Genomic DNA, 19676 nt, shown 5'->3' with positions numbered 1-19676 from the left:
TTCTGTCCCTGGTGATGCTTGTAACAGTAGCAGTTGTGTGATAGCACTTCCCATGAAATAGGAATCTCTCCAAGCACCTTGAAAACTAAGTAGGTGAGCACATAGGGCAGTGAGAATAACCTCTGGTCCAATCCATTTTGCTTCATATTTGTATCCAGTAATGGCCGTGAGCCATTGCTAGCTAAGGCAGAGAGAGGGTAAAATGATTTTTAGCTGAGAAAATTTCCCTGTATCTTTTTCTATGAGCAGCATAGGAAATCTCAGCGCTGGAAAGCAGATTGGCGCTCATGGAGCTGTAGCTGCTCATGGAGTGGTCCATAACCCCCCCTACACACCATAAATTTGCGTTATTTGATTTGAAATCTGTTTATACTTTTGGTCCCTATAATATTATCTCATCATGAGTTGCACAGTTTGATTATGTGTTTAATAGCATAATGGTTTCTTGTTTTCGGGCTTCATGGAAGTTGTTTTCCTCTAGGGTGAGAAATAGGGGATTGTTCCCTACTCACACCTTGTTTTGGTCATGTATGAGTTTGTGCTCAGCACTGGCTCTTTCTCTTCCAGACTGGGAAGTTTTAGGGGTTTATTATATGGAAGCTTTTTAATGCCTTCTGTCGTTGTCCTCCTTACTCTCCCCCCCCCCCCCCCCCCCATTTGTGTCAGATCCCGTATCTTTTACCCTCTTTTATCTTGCTGAATCCTTGTAATTACCCTCTTACTGAAATCTGCTCTCGCCCACTTGCTGTTTCATTCTTCCTCCTCATTAACTGTGTTCAGATTTTGTCCGTTAATTTCCCACTTCTTCCTCTCTCCTCTGTTTTGAAAGGTTATTGCTAACAGTGGGTTGTCTTTGAACCCAATGAAAAATCTCTTGGACAGGACCTGATAATTTGAGGGATTAAATAGGTAGTTATGAATAGGGGAAACTGTGTTTCTGGTAGAAATACAGTAATTCAAAGCCTTGCAAATGTTTAGTGAGAGCTGGAGGAAACAAGTGCATACATTTTAAATGCTTAACTAGAGTTTTGTTTTATTTGCCTTCAGGATGTTTGAGTTGCGTTTTTTTCAAGGTGGCTCTTAACAGCTGTGAAAGCTGGATTCATTAAAGATTAATAAGGATTCTTATGTAACTTGGAGATTGGGGCTATATGAGTGCTCCAAATATTGAAGGCAATACTGTTAAGTACCATGTCCCCCAGGAGCGCTGTGGATGCCAGCCCACAAGTGGGAAGGACAAGCACTCCATCTCCTAAACGTTTGAGCTCTTTGAGACTGAGCGTGGGCAAGAGTTCAGTGTCATCTTTTGCTGCAGTGTTCTCTCTTCTTCGTTTTGCTTTTGGTAGCTGGAGTTACTAATAGGCTTGCATTTTAAATAAATGACTGTTAAGTACATGCTGACTAAAGTATGAGGGGGTGGTGGTGTTGTTTTTAAGTGTTATACATGTTTAAAGCTGAACAAACATTTCTCTGGATTCTTCAGATTGCACAGATACCTTGTGGGTTTTTTATTAATCTTGGTAGTTTTATTAGTTTGGTAGGAACAAAATTTTAGGGCATTTTTTATGACCTAGAGGAAAGAAGATGTTACTGTGATGCTGCTTCTGGGCTACTCAAGAATTGATTAAAATGGGGGGAGACTTACTGTGTCCCAGAGTAATGCATTTATGGGAGATGTAGCCCTAGCTAGATTTATTTCTAGTATGTATTAAATGTTTGCTTTGTTTTCTTCTAAAGAGAATGAAGGAATGGAAGAGATGTCGATCATTGCACTTAAAAAGTTTTTCAAAAATCCCTATTTACGTAGTGAGAACAAATTTATATTTTAGCTTTGTCAAGGTGGTGTGCTTGGCTTATGGTTTAGCTGGGTATCCAGACATTAAACCAGGAAAGAATAAAAAGAAAATAAGATGCAGAATTTGTATTAATTAGAAACTGTCCTCTTAATGGTGGTGAAGAGCTCACTTTGAATTCATGGTGCAATTTTAAAAAAAAACTTATTTTCTTCTTTCACAGGAAGGATGATAAAGATTATGCGCTAAAGCAAATAGAAGGTACTGGAATTTCTATGTCTGCATGCAGAGAAATAGCAGTAAGTAACATTAGTTCTTTCTACTAGCAAACAGACTTATTAAAAGTATGGATTTGAGTGCATGCTGGTTTTTGTTTGCTGAATCATGTTATTCTACTATGGGTCCTGTATTTTTATCATAGAGGTATGAAAGAAGTACAAATGTCATGGAAGATTTTGCACACCTGTTATGTTTGCTGTCTAAAAATGACGGTGTTTCAAAGTTACAATTTACTGCCTGCCTCAGGGCAGATTAACTTTAAATGCAGCAGTTTAAAAGCATGATTAGAGTCAGTGGCTTAAATTACATATTTGATCTGACTTTTGCACTAGTACTTCAGTTATTTTCCTAAAGAGATTAGTTCTTACTGGCTCATAATGATTAAAACATGTTAGCTTCTATTTAAGTGAGGACTTCAAAATAAACTGGCATTGTTGTTGCCTCAGAGGCTGTAATACACCCATGGATATTATTCAAACTTTTTCTTAAGTTACTCAGGTTTATATTTGTATATTCCATATTGTTAGAAACCAGCGTATAGGTCTAGTTATGGTTTGTGACAGTCTTACAAGGCAATACTGGTAAAACTGGTATTCTGAAGTTTAACTGTTGTTCATTCTTATGTTATACTGCTGCTTGGGTTTATTTTTCTTGAAATGCTTCAATTGAAATTGCTTACTAAAAGGAAATGCATGTTAGATGTGTGTGTGGGAAGCAAATAGTTTATTTTCAGTCCATATTCCTCAAGAGTGTAAAACTACACCTGCCTAATTTCATTTTTATTGACTGAAGTGAGTACCAGGCTTTCCTACTTTGTCAACTTCCAGTTGGCTTTGTGATTTTGAACACTTTAGTCTTTGAACTGAGTGAGGTGAAAAAAAATGAAGCGCAAAGAATATTCTTCAGGAGAAGCTCTTCCTGTCCATTGATGAAAGCTGAGCCTCCCTGCCGTCATAGACATCCACTCCAAACTAAAGGAGCTGAAAACAGGGTCTTAAATTTTGCTTATTTCAAACATTTTGGCAGAAATTGTCCAAATACTGTGACTCTTTCAGGCTGAATGCTTTTCGGAAGTGTCAGCTACCATTTCAGAGGGGTTTGCGAAAATTCTTTGTCTTTTTGCAGTGATTTACGTAGAGAATTTTGAAGAGTTTGTTCTGCTTGAGCTTGGGCAGGAGAAGCTTGGCTGGTGTTAGGGAGGTCTCTCTGCTCTGGGTATGACCCTAACCCAACTTCTATCTATTAAAAGAGAATCACTAACTTGGCTGGCAGTTGGGAAGGATTTGGCCTCGTTACATGGCTCGGAGTGTTGTGTAGTCGTTCCTCTTGGGCATCAGGGTCCCCGGCAGTGATGGAAGAGGAGCAAGAAGCAGGGAGGCTTTCTCCTTGCTCTGAGCTGCTGCAGCATGCACCCTTTGAAGAGAGCAGCAGTAAAACGCAGAACCCATGTGGGACAGGGCTAGTGGGGGAGAGAGGGGGACGTACTGAAGACACCAGAGACGCCAAGAAGGCAGGCATCGAGAGCAAAGAGGGGAGTGGAGCCCAGAAGCAGGCGTAGTAGAAAGAGTAACCTGAAGCAGCATTTCTTGAGCTGTTGTTGACTTTCCTTCTGGTTATCCTTCCAGGCTTGCAACTGCTGATACTGTGGTTGAATTTTCCTGCAGTTGAATTAATAACTGACCATGGACTTCTAGGCTTTGAATTTGTTTTCCTTACCATTCTTTTGATGTTGCTGTTTGGAGGTAACAGGAGAATTTTTTCCCCAAAATGTGTTCTTTATTTTAATTCTGTTGTACAGAATTTTTCCCCCCCTTTCAACCAATTACTATTGTAAAAGGAAAAAAAGGAACCTCATATGGAGATGGATCAAATTGAGGATAATAGCCACACTGTTTATATTGATTATGTGAGTATGTGTAATGTATATATGAAAATGCTACTGAGCTAATCAGCAGTGTTGTATCCTAAAATGTCATCTGTACATCTAATTAATGAAATTATTTGTTGTCATACTTAAAAAGTCAAGGCTGAATGCCACACTTTGTTACAAGGTATTCTGGACTACCCCAATTAATGCATTTTACAAGCATGGTGGTATTAGGAGGAACTAGGATGACTTGGTTTACATAGAAGGTATATCCATTTCAGTCTCTCTGGAGAGCTGAAGCTAGTATATTTTACTCTGTGACTGTCTGGGAAGAATGCAGTTTGATATAAATCCTGGTGAAACTCTCATTGTTTTTACAACTCTGCAATGGCTTTTGTCTTGTTTATGATGACTAACTTCAGTTTTGGATTTTTGAGTAACTTAAATGTTTAAAAACGCCCATAGCCTACTCTTCTAAGACGTTTATTTGATGCAGACACCTGAGCTGAAGAACGGTGTCAGATCTTCAGAAAAAGAAAATAATTACTGAATACTGAAATATATCAATTACAGGGAAAGGTTTGAACTAGGTCAGAGACCTGAGTTGAAATGGCAGACTTGGTCATGGGGTGAGCTCAACCTATATATGTATGTGAAAGACTTCCTACATTTCAGTACTTCCTGCAGCATGAGAACTGTAGACCTAATAATGTTCAAGAACCTAGCTAGTCTCTTACTTTGTTGAAATAAGAGGGTTTTTTTCCAATGATTTTATGTGAACCATTTGTTTAAACGATAGAATTAACAGTAATTGTGTGAATTATGCTAATTGAGTCAGTGTCTTTAATGGCAAGATAGTTGTAGCGTTATATTCTTGCTTATCTTTCTCCCATTCATCCACTGTGGTAAGCGTTTGTGAATCCTGCCTCTTCCAGAACCTTAACTGAACATTTGGCTGCTCATCTCTTGTTCTCTGCAGACGTGTGTACTGCCTGGGATTCTGGGTATCTTTTTTGTGATCTGCACTTGGACTTCTGAGGATTTAAGCAGGCACTAAAAACTGCCAGCTCATCATACCAAGAAATGGATTTGTATTAGATGGGAGAGCAGAGGGATAGAATGGTGAGGAGATTTCTATAAAAATATATAAAACGTAGAAGCCCAAACACCCGATTCCTTGTCTTCTGATTTAATCACAAGGAAGAAAGTCATTAAAGCCTATCCACCTGGAATAGTGCAGCAAATACTATTTCACAGTTCGCAAAGCAGGAGAATTCTTCAAGGCTGTAGGAAGCTGGCGTAGTTAACCAGGCTTCAAATAGACCTTCAGGATTTTGGGTTGGGCAGTTTCCTATACAGAAGTCTTAGGTTTTAAAGTAATCAAGTGACTTTCTGACATTTTTCTCATTGATTAGCATTTTTCATTCAGTTTTAGCAGGTTTGCAAGTACTTCACTTGCCTCTGCTTCCTTTGGCTAGTGAGAAGCTGCTTGGGTTGGGGTTTTGGTGTTTTTTTTTTGGGGGGGGGGGTGTCTTTTACTTTTTGCAGGAATTCCATGTAGCTTTGGGGTTTTTGGTGCCTGGTTTGCTTGACAGAAATAACCCTGAAAAGCTTGCTTGTATGTAAAACCACCACATAGTATTTTTATATGATAGCATTAGTTTTTGACTTGGCTTTGAAGAGGAAGAGGTAGATACGGTGGCAGACGCTCTCAGTGATGGAAATGCTGAATGGGACAAAGCAGAGCTGGGGTGGATGATGCTGTGCTCTGGCTGTCTCCTGTCTGTGTGGTGTCCTTCAAACACCATAGCCAGCTTGTACAAGTTAGAACAGCCTTGAGTCTGCCGGGGCTGGGACAGAAGACTGCAGAACAATAAGTAGCTGGCTTCTCTGATCATTTCCACTCTTTAGGTCTGCCTTGGAGCCATTTGGGCATTCCTAGGATTTTGTGGTTTGCTATTGTAATAAATGCAGGCTGTCATCACAAGAGGCAATGTCCTCTGTGTTGGATCTAGCTATAGCGTGGCTATAGGATGAGGAAGTTCATCTTCACCGAAGGGGAAGTGAACAGTTTTTTTAGTTTTCTGTTGTTGCGAGCAACCCAAGTTGAACCATCCTTTGGTCACGCCACTGCTTAATGTAACTCGCAGAAAGCGGTAGGAACCTGCAGGGGTAGTTTGGGTATAACGCAGACTTGTACCCTAAGGTTCACGTGTCTGAGTGTTAACAAAAGAAGGGGGAGTATTGATTTTTGTCTCCCAGGCAGGAGGCTCAGGGCCCCCGGTCCAGCTCTCCTTCTGTCAGGAACTTGGCCGGGTTTGCAGGGAGCGGGCGGACGGTACCCAGGCAGTGGGAGAATAAGCGGAGAGACGGCTGGTTGATGAGTGCTGCCCTTATCCAAAAGGGAAAGCCTCCGGAGCAGTCCTGCCCACCTCTGCACTGCTCTGTCACCCTGGCTTTCACCCTCTTCAACATCTTCCCCTGGGAAGGAACAAATGACTGTCCCGGTGAGCTTGCTGGAAGAGGTCCTGTACCAGCTGTGCGATAAGGAACAGTATTTGGGTGTAGGTTCGTCAGGTTCTGGGGGGTGTCGTGTCTCTTCCACACTAACAGTGGAAGCGGTTTCCCACAGGACTAAACACAGAAATCATTTAGATGAGTACAGTCCTCATGTCAGAAGACAAGTAATGGTTTCTTAGCAGTCTTTCCATGAAAGGCGACAAGGTATTGAGGAAGACAAATGTTTGATTTGACCCTCTTTGGCAAGTCTAATGACTCTTAAATGCTTTAATTTAATAGTAGTATGGTGTGTAAAATGTAACTTGTGACTGACAAGTACTTTACTGAGCTATGTTACAGGGCTACAAACAGTATTCTTGAGAGATTTTTGCATAAAGGGAGGGTAGTATTATTTTCAGTTCTGTGAAAGTGGGACAACGATACTGATTAAATGTTAGGAATTGGCATCCTTAGGAATCATAATGTTTTCTGTGAACAGCAGAATTTGACCAAGCTTGACATCCAGTGTCCATCTTATACGGATTCTTCATCCATCTCCTTGCTTTCCAAGAACCTTTAATAACACCTCTTCTAATACTTTGAATGTGTTTGGGCATAAGAGGTGCTAATGAAGATTAACTTTTATGTGTGATCATGTAAGACTCATTTCTTTTGGAAATCACAGAAGTGAAAAACAAATGCACATTTTTTTCTCTCGATATTTTGTGTTGTCAGGCTTCTTTTTTGCAACATTTAGGACTTCAAAAATAAAAACAAAAGAATAAACTAAAGCAGTGATTTCACGTGTTTGTATGTCTGAAGAACTGGAGCTTCAAAAACGTATTGTCAGCTTCATAATAAATTCTTAGAGTGAGCAGTATTACAACTTTTTCTGTTACATTGCCTTTGTAAGCTTTCATTTGAACACTTGAAAGGAAACCAGCATGTACTTTCAGCAGGTATTTTGTTCTTGTTTAGTACTTTGGAATATCTGACTCATGAGAATATAAAACTGTAAAATTTATTTCCATTGAAACAAACACATTTTCGATCTACTGGATAGCAGCTAAGCCAACTTGGGTTTTAAGAACTCATGTAATAAAATTCGGGGTTTAGTTTAAATAACAAGTTTAAAGCACTTGAGTAGAGCTCCAATGTTTGATAGGAAACTAAGAATAGTGATTTGAATTTTTTTTTTAGAAACTTTGAATATAGAATTGGATGACACCTCTGGAGTTGTCATATTCTTCTCCTGCTCTGGCAGACAAGCAAAGCGCACCTTCAAACATTTAGCAAACTACAAGTTAAACGTGTAAGGAAAAGAAGAATCTCTGAAAGCAGTTCCTGAGTCTCATTATAGTAATGACTCTATAAACATTATTCAGCCTTTAAGCCAAAATTAATCATGACTAGTTCATACCCATTTGTACTTATGATAATATTGTCAGTTAGTTAGAATAGTTCTTCTCTCCCACTTTGATTTTAAAGAGAGAGAGACACTGTTTCTTTCTCTGGCTTTGTTTTGGCAGGCTGTAAGGATTTTGGCTTGGCTGGCTGGTTTCCCATTGTGCAGTAGGCTCTGCCTTCCCCTGGGTGTAGGCTTGGGCTTTCTTTGCCCTGTTGCAGTTGGAATTAATCTTCCCTGAATTGGCCAGAATTGCGCATAGCATTTCAGGTAATGTCTCACTACTGCATATACTCATTTGTTGTAGCAGTAGTTCCACTGGTATCTTATCTGTTACAGGATCACTAAATCTTTGTCAGTTGTATTCCAGTCTGAAAATCGCCTTTCTTTCTGCATCAGCCGCAATCTGCTTTCTGTTCCAAGTCCCTATTTTCCCATTTTCTATCTGAAGGCCACAGCATGACTATTAATATATGATATGTTTGTTGCTGGATCACTTGGCGGAACTGATGTGAGCCTTTCTGAAGCATGAGATGATGATTAGATTTTGAATTTACACCATCAAACTAGCAAGATGACACAATAGTGATTTTTGCTTAAGTGAATGTTTTGCTTGATACTGCCAATGGCTTTGTGTCTAGCCAGCTTTCTGACTGTCCTAAGCTTTGGGAGAAACGTGTTGCATAGCACTCGTAGGAAGGCAGTGAGAGCAAGAAGTTGCCTGTTCTAAAACAGCTGATGCCCTGAGACAGGACATCAGAGAAACTCCTGGGCCAGGACACCTGGCCAGTTGCTCTAGCAAATGAGTCTGCGCTCAATTATAGCGGTAAGCATGGTGGTATTGCAACACTAAGCAGGTTACGTTCCCTGCGGACCACAATTAGTAGCAAGCATCAAGAGTAGGGGTGGAATGACATTTGCAGTAAAGCTAGAAATCCACTCTTACGTGAAGAATGCAGTGTCTTGGCTTATGAGAAGCGTCTGTAGTGGTGGAGAGCTGTACGGGAAATGTGGGAGCATCACTGGAGGAAGGCGATCATGTTCATAAAGACTTGTGCTGAGTTCAGCTCATATTTGATGTGAAAGGTAATTATTGTTAGTGTCCCTGTGCAAGCAAAGATTTGCCTTAGTCATGCAGCAGTTTGCCAGGCTGCCTTAATGCTGCTGTTGATTATTTAATAACGTCCTGTCTTACCCTACTTTGTCCTTGTTTGTGAAGCAATTTAACAATTTTATGCATTGTTAGGACACTTTCGTTTACTGTCCCTCAGCTGCCTCATGGCTGTGGAATGAGTATTTCTGCATTTGAAGAGGGAGATAGAGGAACCTTAGTGTGAGCCCAGGACTTGCAAGTAGGGATGCTGTTTCCCTTGCTGTGTCTTGAATAATATATGTGAAAGCAAGGGCAAGACCAGCCAGGGACAACATGGGGTTGTAACACTCAAGTCAAACCAGATATATCAGCATCTTCATCATTTGCTGATTTCTGTCTTTGATGATCAGTTGGGCCTTCCTTCTTTATAAGGGGCACCCAGACCAACTAATTTAAGGGAAGCCTTTCTGGTTGTAGAAATAGATTTGAATCATCATGTGATACGCAAATGAAAAGGAAGGTAATTTACTGAGAGCTGAATGCGTAATTTTTGTCTGCTTTCTCTTTGTGTTCTATAGAACTGAACTAAGGCAGAAGCAATTGGATATCAGAGTCGCTAGGCAAAAAAAAGGCCTTTATCATCAGCAGGCATCATGCTGACAGTCAAACTGTGTTTCTTGCAGTGTACTTTGTCTTCAGTGAACTCTGTCAGCTGCTGGACACGAGTCAAGTCATCTGGTAGGAAAGGCATGTTGCATATGGGCTGGAGAGACGCAGTTTGTGGAGAGTGAGGTTGCTGGAAATGCTGTTTACAGCCCCTGTGATGTGTTATCTGCATGAGCTCTTTCTGTCCTTCAGACAGCATCTGCATTTGTTGCTCTGCATTGTCACTGTCCTGGAGCGTTTCAGCCTTTCCAAGACAGTGATTAAGGGATCATCTGTCACCACTGCAGTAATCATTTCCTTACTCTGATGGTTTTGCTGATGTATATTAGCCATTCTATTCACTGGAGTGCTTGTAACTGTCTAGCTTTGACCAAACCCATCAGTTTTTTAAGCAGACTGAAAGAATACGTAGTTAGCGGCTATTCAGCATAAAAGGCAAAGGCAAAAACCAGCAAGAATGATAAACTGAGCACACAGATGCACAAACAATAACAGCTGCTATCAGGGATGGCAGCAAAGGCCAGAACTCTTAAAACATTGGTGACGGCCACAAAAGGAACCTCTCAGGTGTGTCCTTAAAGAGAGTCAACCAGAGCTTTGTAACTGGTGAGAAGAAAAGCAGATTGCTATGGATCTTATAGGAGGATAGAGGTTTTACTGGGTATTTGAGAGGACTGCTGGGACTCCAAAACTTCTGTGGGATGTTTAGAGGAATGATGAAAGGCAGGAAAGGGAGTAATCGAGGTAGATTGGGGAGGAAAAGGCATGGAAAATGGAGAGGGAATAAGAGGCAGGTTTCATGTAAGCAGGCTACTGGGCAGCGTGCTTGTCTGGCCAAGCTCTGTACGTGGTCATCACAGTCTGTCCGATGTCCGTTCCTGACTATTCTCTGTGTGAGCGTGCTCTCTGTTCTGTGTGTGCATCTGTAACCTGCTAGCAAATGTCAGGCAGGACTAGGTGGTGAGAACAGGACGAGGTCTGCAGGGGCCAGTTGCTGGGAATACCACAGGTCTTGTAGAAGCTGGATGCAGGAGAGAGGTAGGTCAGGAGATGAACACCCACACGGCTCTCCCTGGTAGCTCGTGTGTGTGTCCTACTAGTGAAGTTCAAGCATGCAGAGCCAGCAAGCAGGAGGAGACCAAAATCTGGAGAGACCCGGTGTCAGAGCTGGAACCTGGATGAAAGGGCATGGTGTCTGGGCTGGGATTCTGGAGAGACGTAAGGTCTGCACTGGAGTCAGAGGGATCTGTGGAGGTGTCCGTGTATGTGAACTTTAAGCATGGTTAGCCAGAGTGGAGAAACTGTTGTGTTGTTCAAGTTTTACGTAGGTACTGTTGGTGTTTATGTGTGTGCCTGGAAAGAAGATGCTGTTCTCCTGCCTCTGTTGATACCTGCGTAGCTGGTCATGTCTGTATTTTGTGTGTGCCTGTAGAAAATGCATGCACAGTTACTCGTATCTTGTTGTTGTCCAAAAAGATTTGTTTCCTGGTGTGCAACGAGTTAATAATCACACACTTGGGAGAGACATTATTTATTTCATGTTTGTGCAAAGATGGGTGCTAGGTGGTAATTCCACAAAGCTAGCACACCACACCAAAGAGAGAGAATGTATTTATTCTGTTATGTGATTAGTGAAAACCAGCCTAAATTTACATTCATTGGTTAGTAGTCACCATCTCATCTACTGTTATATTTAAATTAGCTTTGCTTGCTCTGTAGATTAGCATGCATGCTCCTTGCAGGTGTGGGGAGGCAAGTTCTTCTAGCCTGGAATCGAGTTGGAGGCCACAGTCTCCCCCTGCCACCTTTACCTTTCCCCCAGGTCATGTTTCTTTGGAAATCATCCGGCCTTTGGCACCTTCTGGAGCGGAATGTTTCTTTTTATCAGCCACAGCCTACATTTCTTAGGTCCAATTATCCTTAACGTTTCTTTTCTCTCTGATGGACCTTGAGTATTCTTGCCAAGTTGGCAATGCACACAAAGCATCCTCAAAACATCAAGGCTTAATTGTTCCAGGGTGTCCTTACTCTATGAATGCCAACTGTGTGCCTTTCTGATTACGGCCTTACTTGTTAATTTGTTAGATGCAAAATACATATTGCACAAAATAGTCAGACTATTCTAAATCTCGGAGTTATTCTTCAATGTTGTTGCTGGCTGGATTTGAAAACAGCGAAGAGCAGCAGCCTGTCATCTAGCAGACCAAGAGGGATGCTGTGAATCTCAAAGTCTGCAGTATTGGCTACCTCTAGAACAAATAATGAATTATGTCTACGTTGTCTTGCTATACAGACAGGGAAGCCTTCTGCTGCATTACTCCAAGTTTTTCATCTTTGTGTCATGTTCTTGACCAGCTTTGGTGATGGGTTGTCTGTGTGTCCTCCAAGGTGAATCACATTTGATGTGAAGAGGTTGGGGTTTTGAAGTGGATGATAGCTGCTACCTGGGGAATAAAGAGTAGGACGAACTTAACATGGAACAGGAAGGGGTGAAGGGGAAAATGACATTGTTTTCTAGAGCTCTGACTAGTATCTGCCTCTTTCATCAAAGAATGGTCTGTTGTGTCTGGTACAGGTATGTCATCAGGCCACAGGACATCTGATAAAATTTTGGTATGGACACATAGTTGCTGAACTGTCATGCAATCTTCTGGGTACAGTTAATTTGTGAAAATGTTTAGCATAAATTGAAGCTGGCAATTCATACTGATTCAACAAAAAGACCTTCACTATAAGGACTGGCACAATGTCTCCTTAAACCCTGTAACCTCATTTGCTATTAAGAGGCTGACTCCCACTAATGGTCATTGAAGCTGTACTGGGTCTGGCTGGGATGCAGTTAATCTTCTTCACAGCAGCCTGTATCGTGCAGTGTTTTGGATTTGCAACTAAAGCAGTGTTGATAACCCACCAGTGTTTTAGCTATTGCTGAGCAATCGTTGCATGTTGTCCAGGCTTTCCTTTTTTTCCACTCTGCCCCTCCTCCCTTTGGGGACGTAGCCTTTGCTCTGAGACTGGCTGGGCATCAGTCTGCTTGTGGGTGGTGCTGAGTGATAGCCTTTGCATCGCTTCTGTTGTTTTTTTGGTTTGTTTTGTTTTTTTGTTTTTAATTCCTCTTTCCTTCACTTATTGAACTGTCTTATCCTCACCTACAAACTTTCTTGCTTTTTTTGCTCTTCCTCTCCCATCTGACTGAGGGGGGTGAGCAAGTGGCTGTGTGGGACATAGCTGCTGGCTGAGGTCAACCTACCACAGGTGCTCCCCACCTGTAATTGATAAAAAATTGCAAATAAGTATTTCTTGGTTTTCCCCACACTGATCTTATGCTTTGTAGGAATTATAGGCATTTACAGAATTCCACACTTCTTGCAGATCCTGCCTTAAAATTCCTCTGTGTAATGCTTTTACAAATCTTAGGATTTAAGATGTTTAACGTGCTGAAACCACTGCCTTCTGCGTTGATTTGTAATGTTGCATTGTCTCCTCAAACCTCTGTCTGCCTGTTTGATCTCATACTTGAGATAAAAGCTCTGTGGGTTATAGGTTCTTTTGCTCAAGAAATGCCACGCTGAAGACTCTGGTCAGAGTAGGGATGGAAGTCTGTCTCAAATGAAATAGAAAAGAAGGAAACAAAACATATGCAGATACCCACTCCCAGTTAACTATCTGAGTAGCAGTGAAGATGTTACATGTGACAAAGGTATCGGTAGAAAGGAATGAATTTTCTTGTTCCCTCTATTATGTAGTGGAAAAATTATATTTTATTGAAGATAGATTCAATCTCAGAAATAAAATGTTAATTTTCTAATCTATATTCAAATAGTAGATAAATTGCCCTTGGCTTTATAAAAACCCTAGCCATTCCTTTTATTAAAAATGTCATAATTTCTAGCAGACTGAGCTGGCAAGAATTTGTCTAGTCTTGTGTAGCCATGCTTGACAATAGTTTGCTTAGATAAAGTTTTTGTTTCTTTCTTAGCAATTGTGTGAGTACAGTATGATTGTAACGTGACCAGCAGAGCTCAAATAGACCGATGCTGTCTGCATTCAGTTTTTGTGCTATATCTTGGCTATCTTTTCCTTCTGGTGGTGCATATAGCTATAGTTTCTAAAGCAGCTGAGCTGGCTTAATGGCTCACTGCTGCTGAAAGAAGTTCTTGCTCTTAGCTGTGGCCCTTCACTAGTGCTGGGTCTGCTGTTAGTGCCGTGAGTCATTTCAGCTCAGGAACTCTGCAGAAAATTATTGCCTTTGTCTGTCTGGGTTAGTTTTTTCTCTTGAACTCCGAGCTGTTTTGTGGATGGCTTCTGTGAGTGCTGTAACTGTTGTAATATATGTTGTGGGAGGGAGTTGGACCTTTTTCTGTAGGTGGTGGTGACCTTGTAGATCAGCTGACTCCATCTTACAAACCACATCTTCGTTTAGCTGACTGCATTGACAGGCTCTAAATGAGTCATCCCATTCAGCCTTGAATGACTGCAACCAAAATGCAGGGTTTTCGGATAATTGGGAGCCAGGAGAAAATTGGATACCCCAAATGGCTCTGTCAAAGATTAGAGCCGATGGGAAAGGGCAGATGTCACAGCTGGCTGTTTGCGGAGTCTTCTTGATCCTGGATAATGGTGAGGTTTACATAGACTTCAACTTTTAGGAAATGAATAGGAAGTGAGTGCCCTAAGGTAATATGACCTGCTTTCAGCTTTGGTTTCAAACTAATGACTGGTTCTTTCATTAAAAAAAATGTGTGCTGTTTTCTGTGACTTGCAAATTTCAACTTTTATTGTTTGTACTGTAGAGTATATAGCAAAGACCATGAAAGTATTCATCTTTCCAGCCCTTTCACAGCTCTGGATGTGTGGATGTAACTGTTGTGGACTTTCTTTATTTTGCAGTTGCTGCGGGAGCTCAAGCATCCAAATGTCATTTCTCTGCAAAAGGTGTTTCTCTCTCATGCTGACAGGAAAGTGTGGCTTCTCTTTGACTACGCTGAGCATGACCTCTGGGTAAGGTGAATTGTTTGTAGGTACCAGGCGTAGAGTTTTAGTTGCAGAAAAGGGACAAGGTCAGGGAAGACACATCAGTTTAAAAACAGCATAGCCTCTTACTCCATGTTTGCTGGAAACATTTGCAGTACTAAAAGAAAAGCAATGGAAAATGTTGGGTAAGCACACTACACAGTTAATCTGTGACCTCTTTTAAGAAGATAAAAATCTGCATTCAGAGCTCAGTAGCTAGAAATCTAGTTAAATAAATGCAGATATAACCCTCCATTACAGCTAAAGTAGGGTGCAGGAAAATGTAATTGATTATGCAGGTGGATTTCTTTGAAAAATGACAAGATTACTGGCTGAACAGGACAGTTTAGAGTCTTAGTTACATTGCATGTCATCCATACATCTCACATGAAGTGAGATGTGTGTATATAATGTGAGATGAGTGTATATAATTGAAATTTAATTCATGTGTTTCAGTGGGAAGAGCTTTTTACTCAACTCATCTGCTGAAATTTCATATATTTGGGAAGAAGGCTGTTTATTCCAAATTACAAGATACAGCTTTAAAATATAAACACTTTAGAGGCAAAGTAAATTTATTTTAAGATGTAAACCCTTTTCCTCTGCTAACTTAATATTTGTAAGCTTAACATCTATTTGGAATACTTAAAAAAAAAAAAAAAATTAAAGTAGCATTGTAAAGAATCCAAAATACCATGCAACCTTGACTTCCCTGAAAAAAAAGGTACATGTGTGCCTCAAATTAAATCTGACATACATTTTTGAGCATTGCTCTCAATGGAGCAAGTTTTGTAATACTAACCTTAAAAGATATTAAGAAGATTCAGATCAAAGGGTACATCAGAGGCCATTTGGAATGAGATGGAAATTTTGATGTATGCGTTCATGTAAGAATTGCACAGCATGGATCATCAGTTGGTTTTTTGTCTGCATATAGTTTAGAAAGGCAGCACAAACCAAAGTAAAACTAATTTCTTTTGTGAAAATGGTGTTCCCTGTAGTTGGGAATAATTCAGTAGTATTTGCCTGGAACTAGTGTGTCAATTTTCTTTCAGCTAAGCAGAATTGAAGATATTTTCTCCCAGTTAAATGTCTTGGAAGTTCTGATACTTGGTATTGAGATTTTGTTACCAAAATAAAATTAGAGAAAAAAAAAAAGTTACCTAACAGGTGAAATGTTGAGACATTCTAAAGGCTGATGTACAAAACAAAACCAAAAAAATCTTGAGGAAATGGAGTAAAGGTTTTTATTAACATGGAGAGAAGACAAGCACATTCTTTTTTTCACTGCTCCCCCATATTTATGATATGCTAATGTACAGAAGTTTAGGAATGTTTGAGTTTGTTTTTCTCTGTTTCAAAATGTGCTGCAAGGCTTTGTGTTTGTTTGGATGATTGTGACTAGCAGTGACCTGTCCTTGTTTGCGTTTATACATTTCTGCATTGCTTCATACTTAACCAAAATCACTGCAGAAGCACTTCTGTTAATGAAACACTGGCTTGTATATAAGTAACTTAGGAATGACCCTCAATTTTGACCTTTATGTTTACATGCATGTACCTGTGTGAACTCCAGAACTCCCCAGCTGTACCAGCTCCTGGGTGTTCACTGTATCTGGATGCAAGAGACTTAGCTGGAGTGACTGGGCTGGCTATGGACCAAGTCCTCCAGCACTGAGCATATTTAGCGCAGCAGGTCTCAAACAAGGCTGGGAAAAGGGCACAGACTGTATTAGAGCAGGAACAAAAAAGTCCAGAAGAGCCATCTGTCTTTGAAGATTCACTTCTCTCTGACCGGTGCATGAAGAGTGACATTTGCTTTGGAGTCAGTGGAAGGCGAGAGGAGGCGAAACTTGTGGCTCAGGCTGAGGGATGCTCGTGCATGTGGTGCTTGGCTGACTGGGCAGGGACTGTCACCTTTTCATCAATGTTTCTCTCCTCTCCTCTCCTCCATGCAGCTCCGTTTTTACCGTTGGCAGGGCAGAGATGTACCTTTTCCTCCCAGGAAAGCCAAGCTTGACACCTGAAGCAAAGGAGGGTGGGCTGTATGGAGCTGGGCTGCAGCAAGAGAGGAAAGGCAGTTTCCCAAGGGGGCTCGAGTAGTTGGGTACCTAATTGGCATCAGGAATATGAAAGCTTGGGAATGTAGGAAGAACATATGATAGAAGTTTGGTGCCAGGTTTTGGACAGACAAGGTCAGGGCTGTTTTGATGATCACACCACTGCGAGCCATTACAGAGAAGAAGTGTGAATGCATGAAAAAGTTTGTTCTAGAAATTACCTCTCTCTCAAAGGGAGACAAACTTGGAAATGGTTACCATGACCGTGGCACACCTTATGCTATTGAAATTAGTGGCACCTGGGACTCAAGTGCTAAGACAACATATCCTTTTGAACTCCTCATTGTTGCTAGATGTCATTGCCTGTGTATACACTTATAATTGTTAAAGGTTTTTTTCTGTGTCTGACTTGGTGGCTGACTTTCAGATGGACTCAGCTTTGCTCTATCAACAGCTTCTGTTTTGAGAGCAGTGTGCTTTAAGGGTATAGTAAATAAAGAAGGAATAAATCTAGGCTTCTAATTTAAATGTTTAAAACTCCCAATACAGTTTGCATGAATTTCTTTCTGTCGTTAGGTGTTGAATATCACAGCATTGTTATTACTGTAGAAGAAAACCTAAAAGTAAAATAATATAGGAGTTAAGTAATGCACTTTTAATTCTGTGCTGTGACATACAAGATGTCAGCCTATCTTAACAAAAAGAATCATCAAACAAAAATACCCCTAAACCCTCCAAGATCAGTGATCTGCAAGGGAATTTGCTTTGACAGTTGTATTGGTTTTGTATTCCTCATCCCACTGTGGGAGAGTGAGTGAGCGGCTGTGTGGGGCTTAGCTGCCTGCCAGGGTTAAACCATAGCAACAACTGATTTCATTTTTGAGAGATTTCCTTGGGACGGTGATCGCTTTACCTTGTATAGTATTAATTTTCTAGTACTTAAGGTACGTGTTTCTAATTTTGAAAATGAATGATGAAAGGTTGAAAAAAACCACCCAAGACATCTGTGTAAGGAATTGCTGGCAATCTTTTTGTGTAAAGCTGTAGATCAAAACATTACACTTCTTTTATTTTGATTTCTTTTTCCCCTTTACAGCATATAATCAAGTTTCACAGGGCTTCTAAAGCAAACAAGAAACCAGTTCAGTTACCTCGGGGAATGGTGAAGTCACTGTTATATCAGATCCTAGATGGTATTCACTACCTGCATGCTAACTGGGTGTTACACAGGGATTTGGTAAGTGGATCTGCAATGGGTTTTAGCACCGGGATGATGATTGAGGGCAAGGATTGTTTTTTATGAAAAATCACTGGGAGACAAAAACCTTTGTGCTATGGGCATGTACTAATAAATATATATTTTTGTATACTGCAGTCAGACAGCCTTGATTAGTAGAGTGAATTTTAAAAGCTGGCTATGATCTGATATGCTTATGACAGCAAAGTATATCAGATGGCTGTTTTCCTTTTTTGATTTTCTAAATAAACTATTTCTAAAAGTGTTCATTTAAATAACAGGCTTGTTGAGGTACAAAAAATGCCTCTGGTAGTATCACTGCAGGCAAGATAAATAACTAAATACGGCATATGTGTAGGTGGGAGAGAGGATGATTGGCTGTAAGAACTGCTGAAAAAATAAAAACTCCCTAAAATTATCAGTTTTACTTACGAAGGTAGCTTTTGAAGGCCAGTATCTTCTAATATTTATAATCTGTCAGAAATATAGCCATGCCAACTTTTGAAGACTTCTGCAAATAAACTAATGTTTATCCAAACTACAGTATAAGCAAAACATTTTGAACCTGAGTTAGTGTTTCTTAACCAGCAAATTCTATTAAATATTTTAAATTGGTGAATCTCACCAACTCTTATGTATTTGCCTTTGAAATATGCTCATAGCTGGCTGGGCTGGTTCTGTCTGTTGTCTTAAAATTGGGTAGTTTTCCTGACCCAGTTGTCTGTAGCTCTTATTCTTAGAAGTAAATTGGAAAAAAATTGCTATCAAAGTATGATACTATCTATATATGATGCTTCTAATTACTGAAATTTCATTAGTGCATGAGACTATCATTAGTTAGACCTTTCATTCCCATAAGTCAGTATTACCAGTGCTATTCTATGCTTGGTGCAGTAAGTCTGGCTTCCTTATTACTCTTCCAGAGTCACTTTCTGTCTTCGAAATAGCTTTAATAGTGTTCCTGGAAATGTAATCAATGACTAGTTATTTGTCTTCTATTTTCATGCCCAATAAATGCTTTTACAGAGTGCCAGTCTCTGTTTAAACCGATGTGAAAAGATTTATCTTTGATAAATAACATTTTCAGAACTGAAATACAAGGAAGCTTTGTTTTATTAAAATAATTGTATGGATATTGTTTCTACTTTGCTCCTGGTTTTAGAAAGGAGACAAAAGCCTCAACACTGAGGGGAAAAGTCAAAAAGATTGTGGTGGCTCTGTCATGACTCATGAAATAGTGGAGCAGAGCATAATGTAGAAATCTATAGTGCATGCTACTACTGAGACACACTTTGTTTTAAACCAAAATGTAATGTCTTACTCTAATGTTCTGCCTGCAACAGTACTCCTCAGTATGTTTTTAAGAGGCGTACAGAAAACAAATGACCTGTCATCAAGAACCTAAATTTTTTTGATGTTTTACTTTCTACAGTTTCAGAAAATTTATGAACTTAAGCATAATTGAGTTTAAAAAGAAAACCATGCATGTTGTTAACTGGATGGCTCAGGAGATTGGTAATTTATTACAGAGCCTTTCACATCTAGGTCTGTAGCTCAAATGTAGTTTAAGTTGGCAACTGCGACAGACTATTACCATCTCATTTTCTGACCTATGTGAAATGAGTTGGTGGTCTCAGTCCAGCATGAAGTTTTCTTCCAGCAGAAAAACCACCATCACAATTGGCTATCTTTTGATAATCTGAGGAAGAGACCAAAAGCTTGAGGCAGAGACTGAGGTGTCTTCCCACTGGAACCTTGTCAAGC

At 40.2% G+C, this 19676-nt stretch overlaps 1 protein-coding gene across 4 annotated transcripts in view; it reads left to right on the top strand.

Moving 5' to 3' along the window:
- Positions 1-19676, top strand: part of CDK8 (cyclin dependent kinase 8) — an 87396-nt gene that overhangs the window by 26078 nt on the left and 41642 nt on the right. For 3 of the 4 annotated variants that reach the window (XM_075050697.1, XM_075050696.1, XM_075050698.1), the window contains exons 2-4: positions 2017-2092; positions 14493-14603; positions 17772-17912. In XM_075050697.1, coding sequence (XP_074906798.1) covers positions 2017-2092; positions 14493-14603; positions 17772-17912 — 328 coding nt within the window. Of the gene's footprint in view, positions 1-2016; positions 2093-14492; positions 14604-17771; positions 17913-19676 lie in introns of those variants that run through there. The other variant, XM_075050699.1, reaches the window with a different exon arrangement.

This window comes from Buteo buteo, chromosome 18, assembly GCF_964188355.1.
Source record: "Buteo buteo chromosome 18, bButBut1.hap1.1, whole genome shotgun sequence".
NCBI lineage: Eukaryota > Metazoa > Chordata > Aves > Accipitriformes > Accipitridae > Buteo > Buteo buteo.
Note: the sequence above shows the minus strand (reverse complement) of the source record. Positions and strands in the feature narration are given on the sequence as shown.